The sequence below is a fragment of the Crocodylus siamensis genome, chromosome 5 (assembly GCF_052110815.1).
Source record: "Crocodylus siamensis isolate JL-2025a chromosome 5, ASM5211081v1, whole genome shotgun sequence".
Lineage (NCBI taxonomy): Eukaryota > Metazoa > Chordata > Crocodylia > Crocodylidae > Crocodylus > Crocodylus siamensis.
Window position 1 is genome coordinate 14,705,941 of NC_143399.1, and position 20,293 is coordinate 14,726,233.

A 20,293-nucleotide genomic window follows, 5' to 3' on the forward strand; every position below is an offset into this window, starting at 1 on the left:
CTTATGACTGATTAGTTCCAGCAGATGGTGGCAACATTATCAAGATCGTTTGGTGCTAAGTAACCAAAGTGCTTCGTGCATCCGTATTTGCTTAGGGCAGGTTTTCCGGAGATGACCCGTTGAATATACTGATAACTTCTCCAGACCAATGTAGCTAAGGCTCAGACTAAAGCATCTGGTAGCATCACTTGTAAACTTAATTTTAACACGACCATCAACTTTAAATTCCATTTTAGAGCTTTGAAAATTCAGGCAGATAAGAGTTTTTAGAACAATAGATTAATATTACACAAGAGTGAGGCTGTGTTTGGTTGTCTTATAGTGCTTACACATTGCAAAGCCATTGCACGTTGCTAGCATCCTTGTTTATAATCTTTAACAAACAAGAATACTATGGGTGTCAGCAATATTTGGGTTACATGTGTGCTTTAATGTACGGTAGGCTATTTTACTGTGCATTAAACATCAGGTAAAAAAACATGCAATTATACTAATGCACATTCAACTGGCTATTGTGCGATAAATAGGCTATTGTGCGTTAAGCACCATTTTAAAACTGTGCCCATTCGTTAGTGCACGGTAAGGCAGCCTAATGCACATTTGTTTAGTACTTCATGTTAGAGAGTGCCTATGCATGAACCAGGAGGCTGCTCTGACACTATAATTACAGCATATCAAAGCAGACTCGATTAATCAATTTGCAGACTTGATTAATTGTGTCTGCCGGAGCGTAGTAATTACTGTGCTCCAGCTAGCTTCTGTGTCTCATGTATCAGTACCTGTGCGCTTCAAAATGGCTGCGGGGGCATTTTAACTAAAACTCATTTGATGAGCTTTAGAAAAAAACGCCCTTGCCGCCATCTTGAAACACAGGGATGCTGATACACAAAATGCTCCCGGCGCTTTAATTAGAGCGGCGCTTGGAGCTGCTCTAATTAAAGTGCCCACCCCACCACACACACTCCTGGAGCATGTGTAAAATGCCCAGAGGTGCTAAATTGAATGTGCAAAAGTGTCTTAATGCATGTGTAGACATGTCCAGTGTGTTGCTATTTACACTTTCCTGCCAGGTCCAGGTATAAAGTCACCATAGTTAAACCAACCATGATACAGTGATCTTAGATTATATAGCGACCCATGTGGATATGTACCTTACCTCTGTATTTCACACAGTATGACTTACAATTTCTTGCAACCAAGAAAAGGACAGAAACAAAGAAAGGGAGGAAGAAAAACAGTGTTCAGAAATGAAGGGGAGACATATATGCAAAGGACAAGAGACATGGCAAATAGTGAGGAACCTGAAGAAATGGGTTTGCAGGAAGAGGAGAGAAGGACAGGAAAATGACAGGTCGGGGAGTGGCTGCAATAATGTTGTTCCACCCACGTAACACAGCATTTCTGCTGAGACTTGGAAGTGGGCTTCAAAACCCTTTCTGTTGGTGGCCCACTGCCCTACAACACACAGGGTTGCATCTACACAAGACTAATTCTGCTTTTCATTAGCACATCGTGGCAAAACCCGTACTATTGTACTAATGCAAAGTAGAATTAGTCTACTGTGCATTAGAGTCACTAAAAGGCATGTGCCTTTTATTACAGGCACTAAACTTAATGCACAATACCTATGGCACATTAACGCACATGTAAACGTGGCCACAGTGAATCAGTTTGTGAACATCTGGAAGCCCGCTTTAATGATGTGCAACCAAAAAAGAATATTTTGAAAAGACACATTCCAGACAGGACTAGCTCCTACCCTTCCTAAGAGTGGACACCAGGAAGTGAAACAGGATGAATATATCCAAACTAGATCTTTTGATGTAAGACATTGAAAGCAGCAAGCCAAACAGCTGTGCCACAACAGGCAGATGTCATACAGTCTATGCAGCGCCTGGATATAATGTAACGCTGACCAGTGCAGCTTAAAAAGAAGTAATTAGCCATGCTAGTCTGAAGTCAGACAGAAGGCAGGGGAGAATGGCACCTTAAAGACTAAAGGGCATAAGCTTTTGTTGGAAATAGCCAACCTTGCCGGTCCATTCTTGGCATCTGATGAAGTAGGTTGTTGCCCTCCCAGTGAGAGAGAGAGAGGGGAGGGTTTGCAAACGGTTAAAACTGCAGCTAAACAAAAGTCAGGGACCGTGTAATTAAAACCCTACCTTTATTGTATTTTAAAGAGTTACCCTGTGACATAGGAAATATTTAAAGGAGCAGGCTGTTTAGCTAATTTGTGTGTGAGTGAACTGCTTAGAGGAATACTATCCTAAATTAACTGTAAGGCCACCCACTGAGCTTGCCTCATAAAGGGCCATGATTGCTCAGCTTCGTTTTGTATAACCGTTCAATAATTACTAGATAAATGCATAACTAAAAGCTCTATTACACTAATAATTTGTACTGAGATAGATGTGTGGGACACCATGCTGGGTTAATTTGTCATCCCTGCAGCAAACTTCTAAAGAGGGCTCTTTTGCAGAGGAATTGTGTTAATATGTTGTTCCAGTGCGGACATGTTAAAGCAACAAGATGACTTGGTCTCTTAATCTCTTGAAGAGGCAAAATGCCTTGAGGATGAGTGCCAGAAAGAAGAATAGGGGGTGATTAACACAGTGGACCTAGATTTAAACTGATCCTGACAAAGGGAGCTGAATAAAAGGGGAGGGGATGGTAAAAATACTAATAGGATTTCATGCATCTCTAAAAAAAATAACATAAAAATAAAATCTACAGGACCAGAGTGTTTTACCCATCCCATCACTGATTACATATTCAATTTCCTTGCTTTCTTTGATGTATCCAAGAAGTTAAACTATATGCTTTGAACAGTGCACTGAACTGTAATATTTTTATCTCTGCTTTATGCTAAATTCTCTATCCTCAGACGCACACAAAAAGCACATTATTACTTTAAATATGGAACCCATGTTTAAGCATCAGAGCTCTGGATTTTCAACCTCCCCTATTGACAGAACCATAAATCATCTTAAAGTTAAGTGAATTACTGTAGCGTGGAACTATAGCTTTAACAATGTTTATGTAGTATCAGCTTACCATCTACAGAATGAAAGGGGGAAAAAACACTGATATTAGAAATGGGAATGTGGAGTCCCATTAACTTAACAGCAATATATCACTCCAAAGTCACAGATTCCATTACCATGCCCTTTTTAGTATCAAAGCAGAATTATATCATCACACACCTAAAGGTTATGTTTTTAAAGAGAACTTACATTTCTAGTGTAAACTTATCAACTGCATTTCATTATGAAATAATCTCCACATGTTTTTTTAACAGTTGTTTTTACCTTGCTTATGAGAACCCCTTGCGATGATTTAAATAAAAAAGCAGAAGTTGCCACCATTTGATAGAAAATAGGAGTCTCACACATATGTTGAATGATCATTTTTGACCAGGCAAGAAGATCTCTGGCCATAATTGGAGGGACAGGGCTGTCATTATTTGGACGGCATTGTTTCTGGTTTTGTTTTAAACTTTTTTTACTATCCTTTCAGTAGTAATCCTGTAGAATATATACAAGAATTTCAATAAGTTTTGAAGCTCTCTCTTTCTCAAGACTGCCAACTTATTGGCCAAGTCCAGTTCCAGAATCTGGACTGCTAGTGCTCAGTTTGTTTCCAGAGACTTTCAGTATAGCAGCCTAGATAGCCAGAGCCCAGAGAGTATCAGCCTCATCCATCCCCATGTCCAGTCCTCAAACACAGCCCTTTGCTGAGCATTTTAAGAGGTGTAAGTATGAGGCCTGTTTGCCTTCCTTTGGTACTAGAGTCTCTCTCTCATGTTAGGAACATTTCCCAGGTGGCTTTCAGCACTTTGTTCCACATGTGGGACTAATAAGTAACCCAGAATAGGGGCTGGTTTTCAGTGGTGTGGATAACCGAGCTCTGTTTGATTGCAGTGTGAGCACTCAGTGGACACATCTACACATGCACTTTGCTGCGCATTAGATGAATGTAACCTCAGTAAACATTACCATGTACATGTATGCAGCAATTACTGCACACTAAATTAATCTAAAGTGCTGTTTGCTAGTACCAACAAACACAGGTACTAGAAAACGGCACTTTACACTAATTTGCCAAAACACACATGTAGATGCTGACCGGGAGCAAATTGCCGATCAGCCCAGGCAGCATGGGGCCACAACTGCTGGCTGGTGAATCTCCAAGCTCGGTGGGAGGGCAGGGGGAGAGCTTAGGGCCTTAGTCCGGAGCTTTGTGCAGTTGGGAACTACTGCCAGAGCCGGGGACAGCTCTCCCTACTCCCCCACAACTCAGGCCTGACTCGAATGCTCCCTACTAGCCCAGGGTTGCCTCCAGAGCCCCCTGCCAGCACGAGGCTGGCACCCAAGGGAACCTGGAGCTCTCCCTGGCTGCTGCAGGGGGGCAGAACAGGGCAGGAGCAGCCCTGAATTAGGTTGCTCCTGTCAGGCTCAATTTGCTCCCGACCCAGGCACGGAAATAAATTTGCAGTAAATTCAGGTGCATGAATTGCATGTGTAGATGTGCCCAGCATTACTGAAAATCAAGCCATTTTTCTCCAGTCCTACGCTCATTGGTGTCCACAGGAGCTAGATCAGCCTCTCGATCTAGTCTCCTTGAGTATTTCCCTCTCATGCATTACTATGCTGAGCGAGCTCTTTTCTATTATATTTTGAAGGCGCAGTTAATGTTCACCTATTTGACATGGTAGTAAATATCAGTGACACCTAACCCCCAAGTTAGGCCTATGGACACCAATTTGGGACCTGTGTCTGTTCTGACTGAAGGCAAATCTCCAACTGAGTTTCAGTGAAAACAGGATCGGGTTCATGAAAAACAGGCCAAAAGCCTGTTATTAGCAATTTGCCAAATTGGTCTTCTCCACTTAAGACCAATTTTTGCAAAATGATATTGAACTTCAGCCGTGCGTAATTCCACCGCTGGCATGCTGAGGGACAGGTTCCACCAATGGAGAGCATGCTTCCCGATGGTGCTTTCCACCATGAGTCACGTGGCTTTTCACTCTGTCCAGTGGAAAGCCAGCGAGTGTATGCTCAGTGCTATCATGATGTATTTACATCCTGTTCCAGTAGTCAGGATCTCTGAGACACTGTGAAAGCCACATCCCAGAAGTCACCGTTCTGCAGTTGGCCACCAAAGTCCATTCCCAAAAGGAAGTGAGACAGTAGTGATTTTCAAAGGTGTCTAAAAGAGTGCTGGATTCACCGTCACTGAAATTCAGCAGGACTGAATGAATGAATTTCTTAGCACCTGGGAAACTTGCAACCCAAGTTGCTTAATTTTTGTTCCGTCCTTTGGCAACTGCTCTCATCACTGAAATCTGTGGTTTTAAAGCTATTGTTTTAGTCTTTGACTTTTCACCTCTTGTATTGTATTGTACACAGACGTGTAAATTCCTTTCAACAAATCTGGATTATTGCCAGCTTTCCTTATTAAGAAGTCACTCACCATATTTCTGATAAACACAGCTGTTTCATGGTGTTTGAAAGCATTTCACATCAGCCAGCATTGTGGCTTAGCCAATTAGTACTCTAATATGGTCAATTTTGAGAATAAGTACCTTCAGGGTACAAAGGGTGGAATACATCTTGCATAATTTGAACTGGCACTTGCACCACTTTAATGCTATGGGAAAGATTACAGCATGCAGGGAGTTAAAGCAACTTAAAAGCCTTAGTGGATATAGCTAGGAGAACAAACTACATTATAATATGTGCGGATAAATAACTTTTTAAAAATACTTTCTGAATTGTAATGAAGCCAATTATTGTGACCTCAAAAACAAGCTGAAAGAAAATACTCTTGTTTCATTACAGTTATAATATTACTATTTCTAGGAAGATTGATCAATGTTTAATGAGCTATTAGTAAACTTAATTATCACTTTATACAGCAGCTATCTGAGTATTGGGCCCCAATGAAACCAATATACCGTCTGTTTAGAGGAACGGACGAGGGCTTTCTGCTGTATGCTGCTATGCAAGGGCAATGGCTTGATTCCCTAGTCTTTTTTGCTTGCTTGGGCTGGGAACTAGGGTAATAACCATTTCCAGGGTGGGAGAAGAGGAATGCTTTCTTTCAATCCCTCTTAGATACTTAAGAAGGTATGCAGAAAGAAATTCATCCATTCATTATGGGGCTGGCTGGGTTTGGTATGGCTCTTGGGCTGAACAGAAGGGGAAAGTATAGGTGGATCAACTCTCTTTTCCATCCCATATGTTTCGGACTGTCTATTTCTTAGGGTTGGTAACTGGAGAGGTCTTGCATAGTCACTGATTGCAAAGTCTTTCCTCACACTGTTGAACGCTTACTGACAGAAGGAGTCCCATTAATTTTATTAGGACTACTCCTGTGTGTAAGTGGCCAACAACCTACAGCAGGGCCCCGTGTATCCAAATAAAATGATACCTAGCTTCAAATTAACTGATTCTTTATTGTCTAATCATACAGTTAAATACAGTCTACTACTTCATCTCACATTCATTTGCTCAACACACACAAAATGCTAATCTAATCAATGAGGATGGCTTGTTTTATTAGTAATTTAGTTTGTTATTGGCTACTGTAGATCAAAAGGGAAGGAGACAAGGCTGGCCTTCATAATCAGACATTTCAATTCAGCAGTCTGAGAGAAAATCCTCTAATTTTTACGCTACATAGCATTAGGAACCCATAAAACACAAAAACCTAGCAGGATGCAATGACTGTAGCACATAATTACTTGGCCCAATGACAGTGGTTTTTAAATACTCAAATATATGTTGTAGGCCACCATATATTATCATCTTATTTTTCAACAAAAATTCTGGGGTGTTTCACATGAACTTCAACACAATTAATGTAATGTGTGCTTTAAAATATTTATGCTTGCTTTGAGATAGGATAATTCCTATTTTCCAATGCACACATACACAATTTAATAACACTAATTCCCCATACTTCGAACCATACCTTGAAAGAAAGTTCCAACTTTCATGTCTCAATATTTTCATAATGCAAACTTTTGTCATGAAGTGAGTGAGGTTCATAAGAAGATATGAATTTCTCAAGTTTACATGAGCAAAAAATGGTATGGCTTTGTTATATATGACATAATGGTAGTATTTCTATGTTGCCTTCCATCTGAGGATCTCAAAGCAATTTACAACTTACAGAGAATACCAGATTGAGGTTCATAGTACCCCAAAGTATAGTCAGTAAATAATATGATACCCGATGTACAAATGGGGGAACTGACACGCACAGGATTTAAGATCCGCATTTTCAAAAGTGACTATATGGAGTAAATTGAAGGTCTGATTCTCAGAAGTGTTGAGCTGACCATATAAATGAATACTTGAAAGCACTGCCTGCAGTGATTTGCTCTAGGTGAGAGGTGAGTCATTTTCAAAATTAGGACCCATAAACTTGGTATTGTGACTCCTACTCTTGTGCACTGATACTAGATGAAGCTACAGGTAACAGGCTAGAAGTCTGTCAGCCAAAGCAGTATGTTTTCTGTGCAGGGTCTTCATAAACCTTTACCCCTTGAAAGTCTTGCATGGACCTAATCCCTAAGAGTTTGTAGACTGCCATTCCCTTCATGCGCAACAATTTGATAACAAATTTCTTGTTACTGTATGGACACAGAATGTAATGTTCCTGGCTAAGTAAAACATCTCAGTCAGGATTTTCACTTATACCTGGATTATTAATGATTAACAACTGAGATGGTACAGTTTTGCAAAAGCTAGGCTATGCTGTAATGCTTCATTCACATGGCAGGGAAGGAATGTGCCTATAACACTAACACTAGATTACACCACACCTGAAGGTAGATTGAGTTTTATTATTTGCACTGCTCTACTGGCAGGATTTGTTGGGATCCTCCTACGGTACTGGGAATCTATGTAAGAAGCCAATGCCAAAAGCAACAAGTCTCTGTCCAATCTGTGAATCTCTGAAAGCTTATGGCAAAGGGAAGAGGGAATTAAAGTAATGTCAAGGGTGCAGAGCTGAATATATATCACGAGTGTAAATTTCTGTTTGAGGAGCAATGAAGGGAGGGAAGAGAATTCATATAAAGTAAATTATGAAGATACAGTTGAGATAACAAGAAACAGGAGGAAAATACAGACTTTATGGAAGATCCTAGGAGACTTAGGGAGGGGAAATACCAGCCTGAATTTGAATAAGGCTTCACATCCTCTGATCAATTAAAAATGTTCACAGTGATTTTCATGTTCAGTAACCCAGTGGTATTCCATATTCCTGGTTTTCTGCAGTGAGGCAGGTCTCTTGGCATTTTGTTTCCTGTGTATTTCTCTCCCAGGCAGACTGTATTAGAAGTGTAGGATCTGCCAAAGTGGATCCAGCTTATCACTTGTATCAGGGTTTGGATCTGGTCCACTGAGCTGTATCAGCCAGCCTGCAGGACTTCTGGAAGGGCTGGGAATCCAGGGTTGGGTGATGGGGGGAGGACCACCAAATTCTGGAATATGGAGCCCTACTGGGAAGCGTAAGTGTGCAACGATGGGGAAAGCAACATTACGATGCAAAGCTCAAGCGCCTGCGGTGGTAAATGCCACCACCGCTCACCCTGCAGCTGAAGACGGGTCTGGATTCAGCCCATGAGGCTCCCTGTGGTCTTGATCTGGAGTGTAAGGTTCTCCATAGTCCAAATCCAGCCTAGAGGGCCAAGGGAGCTTGACACCCGGGATCTACATCTAATGGACAGGTTCTTGGACTTTAATGGTTAGCATACCGTATCTCAAAACTCAAAAGCACTTGGCATGTCAACTTTGAAATGTTAATCAGGTTAATTACAGTGGAGTCTCATGCTGATAAACCAACCCTTAACCCTTCCTATGGCTAGCTAAGATACACTGATACTGTCAATGGGATGCTAAAAACAAATCCTTGGGAAGCTTTGTCCCTTACCTCATGCATTAAGTGTTGGATCATCCATTTGGAGAAAATGAGATTCCACTAATCTAGTAGGTGTTGCATTGTCTGGGGATGGCTGCTTATCCAGCCTTGTTTCCCAGACCTGCCTCCTTGGCCAAGTTCAGAGGAGTGCAGTTGTGTGGTATGTGGCACTGCAGACATGTCTGCAGTGCCACATACCACATGTCTAGGAGTCAAAAAAAGAGCAGAGCAGCACCTGCTCAAAACTGGAGCCTGACCAGCCAGAGCCACACTCTTGCTGCCAGCCAGGCTCCACGCAACAGGATCTGCAGCCCCAGGAAGCCCCCAGGATCCCAGGCAAGGTGCTGGGGCTAGCCCAGTGCTGGCCCCAGCCTCCCCTACCCCACCCGGGGTAACCTGCTGTGCACCAGAGGGCGTGTATCTCGGGCATTCCCTGGGGACATGTAGCAGTGGCACAAGGTGCACCGCTGCTGGTTGTTCCCGGGGAACCATACGTCCACACTCGTGTGGACACAGCCCTTGTGCTCCTCAGAAAGGCCCTGTACCAAGCTGGAGAGCCAAGCTACTAGCACAGCTTTTTGTACCACCTTCCATGTGTCTTCCTGGTTTTGTGTGATGGATATTTAATCCACAGCATACAAAAAGAGTGAAGTAGAATGGAAGGCCCCAGTAAGGAAAGGCCCCAGGGGAAACAGCCTCTCTCTACAGCAGTATTTCTGCCTCCCTAAACCTATGAGAATTTTGTGCATAATTTATTCTTGGTGATTGACTTATCTCCTCTGTCTATGGACACTTTCCATAGGGAGATTATTGAGCAGTTATGTATATAAGAACATATCCAGTATATCCATGCAAACTGAGGTCAGTATTGGTCTTAATGCTGAATCTCCATGTTTTTGTGGCTTCCTTTCTTTCTTTTAGCAGATTTTTTTTTCTTCTTCACATTACCATGCACCTAGAGGCATGTCACTTATGCACAAGATAATACCATAGCATCATAACAATTTCAAATAGCTTTAACACATCAAAATTTGCATATAACAAGTACAAATGATCTAAGGACATGAAAACTTTCTTCACAGTGGGATAGTTTTCTTTCTCCCCCCTTTCTCTGAAGGGGTTGGGTTCTGTCTTCTTAGAGCTATCAAGAAAACAAAAAGATAACACCTCTAACCTGAGTATCTTACAAGTATATAATTCTTTAGCTTTTAAAAACAATAAGGATAAAGATGCTTCCATGTAAAATTAGCTTAAAAATCCAAGACACATGCTTGTGTGCACACCTCAGTCAAAAAGGAAGATAGAATACAATTCTTCACCCTCCCATTTTTTCCAAAAGAGCCATGGGCTGGGAAAATGGGCTGGGAGGACTGGATAACTCAAAGGTTTATAATGGGATGTAAAGTTCATCATATCTAGGACAGAGATTCACATCCATCCATTAGTAGTCATTGACATTTATACTATATGATGATTGATATCTCTAAGTGGCATGGTATGTAGGATGCTGGGTTGGACAGGTTTAGTCCATTTACCGAGGACTATTTCTAGTTGTCCAGAACTTATCAACCATAGCTGGAATTCTCCCTGACAGCCTTGGTTGTTGTAACCATTCATTCAAAAATAGGCACGAACACCAAACTATCCCATACTGGTTCAAACTTAGCCCCACCACAAGCAGGATCACATTGAGAAAGTTGGCTCACTGCTACCTTTGTTGTGTATGTTTTATCCATAACTTCAGGCTTCGAAGTTGTTAAATTTTTCATGAGCTTTAAAGCAAAAAAGTAATAATAAAGTAACATGCTTTCAAACTGGCAAGGAGTGAAAACTGAGAAATAGATATTAGCTTTTGTTTAGTAAAAGTCTTTCTATAACAGCCATTATGAAATGCGTATTTATTGCTCTTCTTTGATTTTGGCTTACTCTTCAACTTTTCCCAAATGTGATGTGTAACTGCACCTTTGCCCTAAGTCCAATGCAAGAATTTCTTCTGGATACTGAATGCCATGTATACCTCTTATCAGATCAGTTCTTTGTGGTTTACAAATGTAGTGCATGAGCAAGAAATTCATAAAAGTTTAATAGGGCCAGTGTGTGAAGGAGCAACAGTGGTGCAGTGATTAGTGTTTGGTGAGACATGTACCCTGGATATGAGAAGAGCTTGTGTCCTAATAAACCACTATGCTTCTATGCTGGAGGGACAAACGTATTTTAGAGAAAAAGGGAAAAATTCAGGAGTCTGTAAATGTCAGCATTTCATTACACAGGGGCTGAGCAGGTGTAAACAGATATGAGCAAAAGAGGATCTAGCTTGATACAACTCATATTCCAAGTGGCTGGATTAAGGTATCAGTTAAACTATGCGGGTATAATTCTGCCCTTGGTTTTACCTGTACAATCTTTTTAAAACATCAGTAGCCTTATATGACGAAAACTGAGAACAAATTTGTCACTGCCAAGGGGATTTGTCACTATATACAGTCACTGTCCAGTCAGTATGTTTTCCTGCTGTGTTTCTACCTTGTGGCTCTTTATCATGTTAATTTCCCAATTTTAATTCCCTTCAACATCGTCTCTCAATGCGGCCGAGGGGCTTGTTTGAAACCTTAAAATTGTTCCGGAGAAAAGTAAACATCATTTTGAAAGCAGGCTTGCCATTTCCTATGTGTTCAGCAGAAGAAAGCATTTCACATAAAACAAATGTTCCCAAACTGGGGTGAAAAAAAAAAATAGCAAGAGGTAGAAAAGTGTCATTAAATTATTGACCATTTATAGTATAAAATAAAAACGGATCCATATGTGCAAACTAGAGTTAGTTGAAATGTCAATTAAATCAAGCCTAATCTCCCAAATACATTTTTTATTGCTTGATTCATTAGAAAGGCTCTTAAGGTAATGAATAGTCATCACTTTTACCAAGGACTGCTGATTCCTTTATAAACGTCCACTAAAAATACTGAAAATCATTCAGAAATATCTAGCTCCTTTATCCTGAGGATTGGTCTGAAGTGAGTTTAGGATATAATATGGTCTGCCATGCCATTTGTGAAGGTTAGTTGTATAAAAAGACTGTCCATTTAAAAAATCACAGCTACGCTAGAGCTACAGTAGGTTTGAACTGTTTTATCCAAGGCAGAATCTACTCGCTGTAACTTCTTTGTTTTCTTTCCTTTAGCAAGTCCACATGCAACACCATCGACTCTTCATTTTCCAACATCACCCATTATTCAACAGCCTGGGCCATACTTCTCACACCCAGCAATTCGCTATCATCCTCAGGAGACTCTGAAAGAGTTTGTCCAACTTGTCTGCCCCGACGCTGGTCAGCAGGCTGGACAGGTGGGGTTCCTAAATGTAAGGAAACCGTTTTTATTTCTTCAGAAGTATTTGTCCTGTGTAAAATAACCATGGAATTCTCTTAATGTGTTGCGCCCATCTTGAACATAGCACCTTGAATGGTTGCCACCAGAAAAAATATTGCTGACTCCTGGGAAATGTTTTTTTACACTGTGGTAATACTAACTCAGCCTGTCTGATAGGGAGGTAGGTCTATGACCTTCTGAGGTTTCTCTACAAATAATTCAGCCTCATGCATCCTAACCCTAGCTTCACTAGGGTTAGCAAACTAGGGTTAGCAAAATACAAGGTCCAAATAATTTTTATTAATTATTTTTTAGAGTTGGGGGGGGGGGGGAAGCAGGAAAAGGGAGGGTGAGAAACAGATGTTTCAGATCAGCTAAGTTCACTTAAAAAAAATACTGCAGTATAGCCCTTTAGATCAAGTTGACCAGTATTTGAACTCAAGATGTTAAAAGTACAGTTTATTATGGTTTGTTATTTCTGTAAGCAGTTATCTCTTCCCCTTATCTCTATGAAAAATTAAGCTACGTTCCAAAGCTTCAAATAAGCAATTTCATTTTTTTAATCAAATAAAGTGAATCATCATCTTCACATTATTGAAATAACACTCCAGTCAAATGCAGAGTTTATAAACGTTATGTAAATCATATCTAAAACTTGTAATGAATGTTTTGTGGAATACAATGCACGTGACTGTATTCCACGAATGAAATAACAACTGGCAAAATTATTTTTTTCCTATACACACAATAGTGAGAGTGTTAATGAGAATTAACATAAGTCTTAGCATCTAATTTATTACACTTACTTAAAAAGCTTCTGTGTCCTCAATCCTCTTTTCTCCTCACCTAAAAAAAAAAACCTTATTCTGCATAACCCAGCCAATACTAGCTTTGAATAATGTCTGCAATATGTTAGCAGATACATTTATGTCTAGACAACAAATCAATATAGTGCTTTTCTTTTTCCTTGAGTATTCATTTGCTTAGTTTACCCCAAACCATTCAGCATTATGAACTGCTAGCATACTCACAATGAACATACAGCAAAAGTCTGCTTGGCAGGAAAGTGACTTATTTGTAAGACAAGATAGTGTTTGAGAAATGTGACTAAATATACTAGTTTATTAAAGGTACTGGATGTTGGAAACATAAATATTCCTGAAGAATGGCTTCCTACTCAGGCCTCAGTCCCACAAACTCCGGTAATTACATTCTTCAAGTCAGTGGGGCTGGTCCTTATTTCTACCTACAGACATCTTCCAGTCCTGGCAGAGTAATTAACAGTTACTCTCCCCAAGGCTTCCTTTCAGCAGAAAGAAATTTGTACTCAAGTCCCAGGCACAGATATCCTAAGAGAACAGGAGAGGCATGAATCTGGACAATTTCTGCCTAAATATGCACCCTACCTAGCTCAGTGGTGCATGTTACAGTGCATGTGAATGAGAGTAGACCTTGGTCCAGAATGATTCTACCTGTTATTATCTTGGGCAACACAGTTTTACCAGGACCACTAAATTGAGTCAAGATCTTAAAGAAAAGGGTTTAAAAGATCTAAAATAGTTACTGGAAGCCAGATGTGAGGTATGATGTCAAATTCATTGAAGTCAATGAAGTATAGGGCACAGCAGGCTTCCATTCCAGTATCTTTGCTTCCTTAGCATGGAGTAATTAAAAATTTAATGCGCAAAATTGTAAACATGACTCTCCCGTTACCAGAGGCTCCTGATAGCTGATGTCTGTCTGTTTGTTTGTTTTTTGGCAGCCCAATGGTAGCAGCCAAGGCAAGGTGCACAATCCATTCCTTCCTACCCCAATGTTGCCACCACCACCTCCGCCACCAATGGCTAGGCCTGTGCCTCTGCCAGTGCCAGACACAAAACCTCCAACTACATCGACAGAAGGAGGGGCCACCTCCCCCACTTCACCAAGTAAGTACGGACGCAACAAGGAACCAAGGGTTTCATTCTCCGCAAACTGCCGTAGCTGTGTTCTGGTCACAGATGAGGAGGAGTGGACTATGCTTTGAGCAGATTGCGTGAGGTTGGCAAAAAATTATGAGCTTGTTATTTTCCCTCATACAGAACCAACTTGATTGTTTGCTGGCAGTGCACATAATTACATCTGAGACAGCTAGCAGCCAGCAGCTAAAATAGGGGGGGAGGGGGCTAGGACACTCGGGACCTTTGGCAGTGTCCTCCTGAAGAGTCCACAGGGCTGGCTTTTCACATGTGTTGCAAGACAGGACTTACGGGAGCAGACAGAGACCCGCACAGACTTGCTTCTTGGACATGCTAGACTAAACTGACAAGTCCTCAGAGCTCACTCCTTTTACAGCTCTCCCTGGAACACGCCTTTCTAGAGAAACTCAGACTCATTTCCCTTACGACAACTCATTTCCCTTATGACTGAGCTCCTTGGCAGGTTCTACATTTTGTGCAGACTGCTAGGGTATTTCTTCTGCCCAGGGTGAAACCTCCAGTCCTTTCCGTACCACCCGCACAGCCCCCTCGTGCATTTTGTGTAGCTACAAGTCAAATACACAAATTCTTGCATGTACACATGGGGATACTGTTTTGGACTGGCTCTGCTGGGAAACAAAATCTGCTGCAGCTGGGCTTAAAGCTGTAAAAAATCTGGATACGCCGGGAGTTAATTACAAAATGATTTAATGAAGCTACAAACAAATTGGCATTTAAAACCAAAGGGGAAACTTTCAGTGCTTTAATGGCAACAGTAGGTGACTTATTCCACAATGAGGTGAGTCCAAGATGTCCACACACCCACCAATCAATCTAATCAAAAAAAGCAATTCCCTGTGCATGCTTTGAAGCTTTATTATTTAAATGTTACATATCATGCTGCTTGCTACCCAAGGAGTTATGTGTTATTCAAAACATATGGAGCCTAAAATTTTAAAGCTTCGGGCACAGCTCAGGTAATTCACCCCTTCAAGACCAGACTGCGATGCGGTTGGTTTCTCGAGGCGTGTGCCAAGTCCGGAAGATCGCAGCATTTTCGTGTGGCATCCTTCAAGTGGACAGCATAGGTTGTGTCTCAAGCAGTGAGTATTTCAGCCTAGTGAAAAAGGTTCGTGTTTACTCAGAGCCCCAACTGAGCACAGCTTGAGATACCTCAGTATGTTCAGGTTTTTAGAATTGGGAAAAATTAAATCTGTTCATTGAATATGTCAGCATTTCAATTATAGCTCATAATTGACTGGCAGCTTGTAGCGCTTAAAGGAAAAAAAATGTCTAAACACCATTTTTAACAGTTATCTTCACGTTCCTTTCCGCGATTCTCCGATTCTGTAAACAAGCTAAATGTGTACTTGGCTGGATCCTCAGCAGGGGGAAGAATTGGCATATGTCCACTGAAGTCAGGGGAGCCACATTGATTTACACCAGCTGAAGGGCTGGTCCATTGTGGCTGGGATTGTTCAACTGACAGCTGTCAAGATGATTAGGAATCCAGGTTTTTTCAAGAGCAGCTAGTTAATGGTATTTAAACAAAAGATTAGGAAAAAATAATTACCGCTTGGTAATTAGTCTGATAGCTAAACATACAGTTCTATACATAGTCGAGCACGCACCTTCCATTTGATAAGACTCATGCAGGCTAAATGGTTTGACTGTACCAGTGGACTAATGTTTAAGGAGTGTGTAATCTACTCTGGAAATGTAGATTTTATAGGACCTTTTTTTCAAAGAAAAACTAGATTCATACCTGAGCCAGGGGAAGGCAAGATAAGCCAACAGGATTTTTTTCAGGAGGTAGCACCGATTTTAAGAATGGCGAGAGATCTGCAGGGCAGCATTCACATCAGAACCAGCCCATCATATTCAGTGCTTACAGTAGACTATGAGCATAGAGGATGTCGCCCACAGACATTAGGCATATCCCTCCAGTCCTCTGCCTTCCCCTCACCTCTCTGCAGGTGTTTCACTCACTGGACAAATCTTCCAAAAAATATTCTGACAATTTAGAATGGTCCTATAGACTGAAGCATCCCTCTTGAGTTGATAACTTGGAGGGTTTGCTTGCTCAGACCAAAATATACCCATCATCCCAGTGCAGGGTCAGCTTCTCACTTCTTGCTGCTTCTGTTCTTTGCAATCGTTATACTGAGGATTTCGCTGCTAAACGGGTCTCTAGTAAGTGCAAAAACTATCCAGGTATATCTGTATCATAGTGTCCTTAAGCAATGTCTTGAGATTAGAATAAATACGGTACAATAGAACATGGACCCTGCTGAGATAACTATTTGCTGCTGTTTGGGTTTTTTATTTTATTTTTTACTAAATATTGGAGTGGAAATAGGAAGTTGGGAGTCACCAGAGGCTGACAAAAGCAAATGAGTAAGCGTTTTCCCTGGTTACGCATTTTCACTGCACCAGTGCATCAGCACAGGTATCCCTTTTCAGTGCTGCCTGCCCTCCATAGCATGTACAATTATGGAAGGAAACTTACTGAACAGAACCAACCGCGTCACAGGGGAGTGCTGTTAGCTTTTAGCCAGCCTCCCTCCTTTGCTGTATGGAAGCGAAAAAAATCCCCAAGGAAATGGAATGAAGAGGGATTAACATTTGTTTTGTGCTCTTCCTCTTCCTTGATCCGGTATAAAGCCCTCCACAGAAACAAAATGCATTTGAAGCACTTCCAGGAATTGGAATATGGCACTCCAGAAGGGTGCAGAAACCAGGAGCAGCTGCTCAATACATCGTGCCCTCCTGAAAAGGAGGATCATCATAACATGGTAGTTAATGCTTTTGAGCCCAAGAGTAAAACCCTCCAACTATGACATTAAAATTCTGTGGGTAAAGCAGGATCTCCCGAGAACAGAAGCCCCTAGGGAGGTGCACGCAGGTGCTACTGCACAATGATCCAGGGTACAGGGTTGGCCTCAGAATTTCCAGGGGAAGGTCTGACCTCTTCTGCAAATCCAGCACCTCCATCAGTGAGGAAACAACACTGTGGGGATGGTACCTATGATTTTTGATGCTATACTTTTCCTCCAAAAGAGGAGTCGGAGTAGGAAAAAACCCACCTTCGTGTTGCACACTGACCCTGAGTTCGTGTCCTATCTCTCCCTGGCCAAGAGGTTTGGTTTTAGTGGTAACTCAAAGCCAGCACAGCATAAACGTGGCCCTACGTTGCTTTTCCAAGCTTGACGGTTCCTGGAGTTGACCCCCTGTGGCCCTGAGGAAACCCTGCTTCTGTTGTGTACTGATGGCACTCTGCCACCGTGGAGTACTTAGCACAAAAGACCCGGATCGTTAGCATCTGAACCTGTCATTGCAACACAAGATTTGCTTTCCTATTTGAAGGTGGGGTTTGGTTTTAGAGGCACAGCTCCCTTAGGTAAACTTTCTGATGCTTCACAACTGCGCACAGGTAGAGCCTTTCCTTTTCCCTTGCAGGGCAAAAGCATCCACTCAGCATGTCTTTATATACAGTTTAACATGAAAGTTTCTTTAATTGCATGGACAGAAGAAAAGAATGATCTTGTGGTTAAAGCACCAGCCTCACAATCAGGAGCTTTTTTTTCTCTGTCATACATTTGTTGAGTGTCCTTGGGGTAAGGTATTTCAGGTTTCTGGGCCCTATTTTCCAGTCGATGGTGACGATGATAACTTTATTTGTCAGCGTGTGTGATGTGCTGGAAGAGACACAGCTGGAGGGAATCTCTGGTATGCAATGTATTCTTACTGTATTTGTGGTGTGTTTTAGTATAGCTGGCTGTACCTCTGACTGGAGGTGTGTATGGGGTTTAAACTTTTAGTATCAGTCACCTGTCAAGGCACTGTTGCTGTACACACCAGGTACCTATACTTCTCTGTCTGATGTGTACAGGAGGGTCCTCAGCACATTACATTAGAACAGCCTGGAAGGCGGATCAGCAGCAGATCGTTTTCTCTGTTACGGCACAACTGCTAGGTAGACTACCCATTAGTATGCAACAAGTCTTCTGGGAAAGTATCTGTTACAGTAGCATTTTCCTACTGCAGAAAACTTTAGAATACATCACATTCATAACATTGTTTGTAATGTCTTGTCTTTCATAGTATTTCTTGCCATTTTGGCTAAATACCAAAGCTATTTGTGTGAGCAAGTGTTCTTTCCCTGCCAGCTCTTTCTCTTTTGCTTGTTCCTGAAGTGAAGCATCATACTAAATTTGTGGCATCGAGTTCATTTCCACAGCTACAGGCTGGAAATACTTCACAGCAGATTCCAACAGAAGAAAGACTGCACTGATCAGGAAAATATTCTTATTAAAACACAAAGGGCCAGTGTCTCATCTGTAAACTGGCATAGTATTAGCTGAGGATCTGGCCCAAGGAACCTACAGAGATGATCTTCTGGTTAAGGGATAGGATTGGATGGCAGGTGACTGCTCCCACTCTCTTCCTCTAGCTTGTGTATCCCCTTTTGTAAAATGGAGTTGGAAACACCACTGTGAAGGAGACTATGTAAAGGTGCCTTTTGCCCCAAAGCTTGCCTAAATCTCTCCTGAGCAGTGGGTCCAATAAAAGATAGTACCCCAAAACTTTTTTGCATCTAAAAAAAAATTAATTTGCTATAATTTTAGCCAACCAAAGGTGTTTCCAGTTCTTAAAACCAGTGAATAGAGTCCAAAAGTCAGAAATGGTAGGACATCCAGGAAAACACGTCAACCCAACTCCCTACATCAAGCAGGAAGCGCTCTATACTGTATTTGGGTGTGAAATGTCCAAGGAGAAGATGGGATATTGCAAGAAGTAGAGGTGGTATTGCACTAGCTGGAATCTCTATTTGTTACCCGCCCCATCCCAACACGGGGACTAGTGCAACTGAGCGTGCCACAGCAAAATGAATATTCTGACCATGCAATCTTTAGATATCCCCTGGTGCCTCACATCATTGTGGTGGCGTCACACTGCGGTATAGGATATGACATTCACAATATGTAGAAAATGTCCCTTGTTTCAGTATTCTTTACGTGTAAACACTTAGTGTTGCTGTTTCCTCTTAATATCGTAGCACCAATCTAAATTTAAGCATTTTCAGATACTGAGTTACAAATAGTTTCAGTTATTAACACCAAAGTGTATGTCTTTACATAGCTATTATATTTCCCCCCAGAATGAGCTTGCTGAAGTGACTCTGCATGGAGTATGTAGTTGAGAAAGAACTCGAGAATCCTTCTGCTTGAACAAATACATAGTAAGGGTAGCCTTAATGTGGTTTCCCCGCAATTCTCTGTAACACCTTGCCAGAAAATACCTTGGTCTGAAATCAGGCAAGCAAGAAACCATTTATTTGTGAGACTGCCAGTGTTTAAATAATAAATTGCATCTTGTAGATCAGTCTGGTAGGTTGAGCACCAAAAGAATATTGGATTCTTCGTACAGAAGGCCCAAATAAATTCCAGAAGTCCAGTTGGTCCAAAATGGTTGCATAGGCACTTGTAATGGGACAGAAGTTAGCTTTACAGTTATCACAAGCTTTTGCAATAGCTATCATATCATTTTGCCTCAGTTAAGCAGAGTGAAACTAATGCTGGATGGAAACATCCTGTTGTATGAGCCCGAAGCCAAAATTCACTCCAAATTTGACAGTCGCCAGTAGTGAACTTTACTGCAGAAGAAATGTTCTTCCTTCATCTGCATGTCTTCTCCACTCTCAAACCATCTCCTCATATTCATCAGTGCCAAAAACATTATACATTGCACTGCAGGCACACATCTTCCTGCACCAGATATCTGCCAGTGCAAGGCATCGTAGTGATATGCAGTAGCTGAAAATTGGGAAGTTAATTTGAGTTTCTTCTATTCACCTCTGATCTTTGTTTCTGTGGAGGCAGCTGCTCTGAGGAGCTACTCCTTTTACCTCATAAAGAGAATCCAAAGAGCTGGATAGCAGGTTTCTGATTTTGAGGTCTAAGCCACCTTGTGTTGCTGTAGGAAGAATCTTTATTCTCGTTTTATGTTGGGTTCAGAGGTTAACTGATAGTTATCTCA

General features: G+C 41.5%; 1 protein-coding gene across 7 annotated transcripts in view; it reads left to right on the forward strand.

Annotated features, from left to right (window-relative positions):
* NFIA (nuclear factor I A) overlaps positions 1-20,293 on the forward strand; it is a 308,443-nt gene that overhangs the window by 253,790 nt on the left and 34,360 nt on the right. For 5 of the 7 annotated variants that reach the window (XM_090049569.1, XM_090049573.1, XM_090049572.1 and 2 more), the window contains 2 exons: positions 12,110-12,288; positions 14,059-14,224. In XM_090049569.1, coding sequence (XP_089905695.1) covers positions 12,110-12,288; positions 14,059-14,224 — 345 coding nt within the window. The remainder of the gene's footprint in view (positions 1-12,109; positions 12,289-14,058; positions 14,225-20,293) is intronic. The other 2 variants (XM_090049571.1, XM_090049568.1) reach the window with 1 other exon arrangement.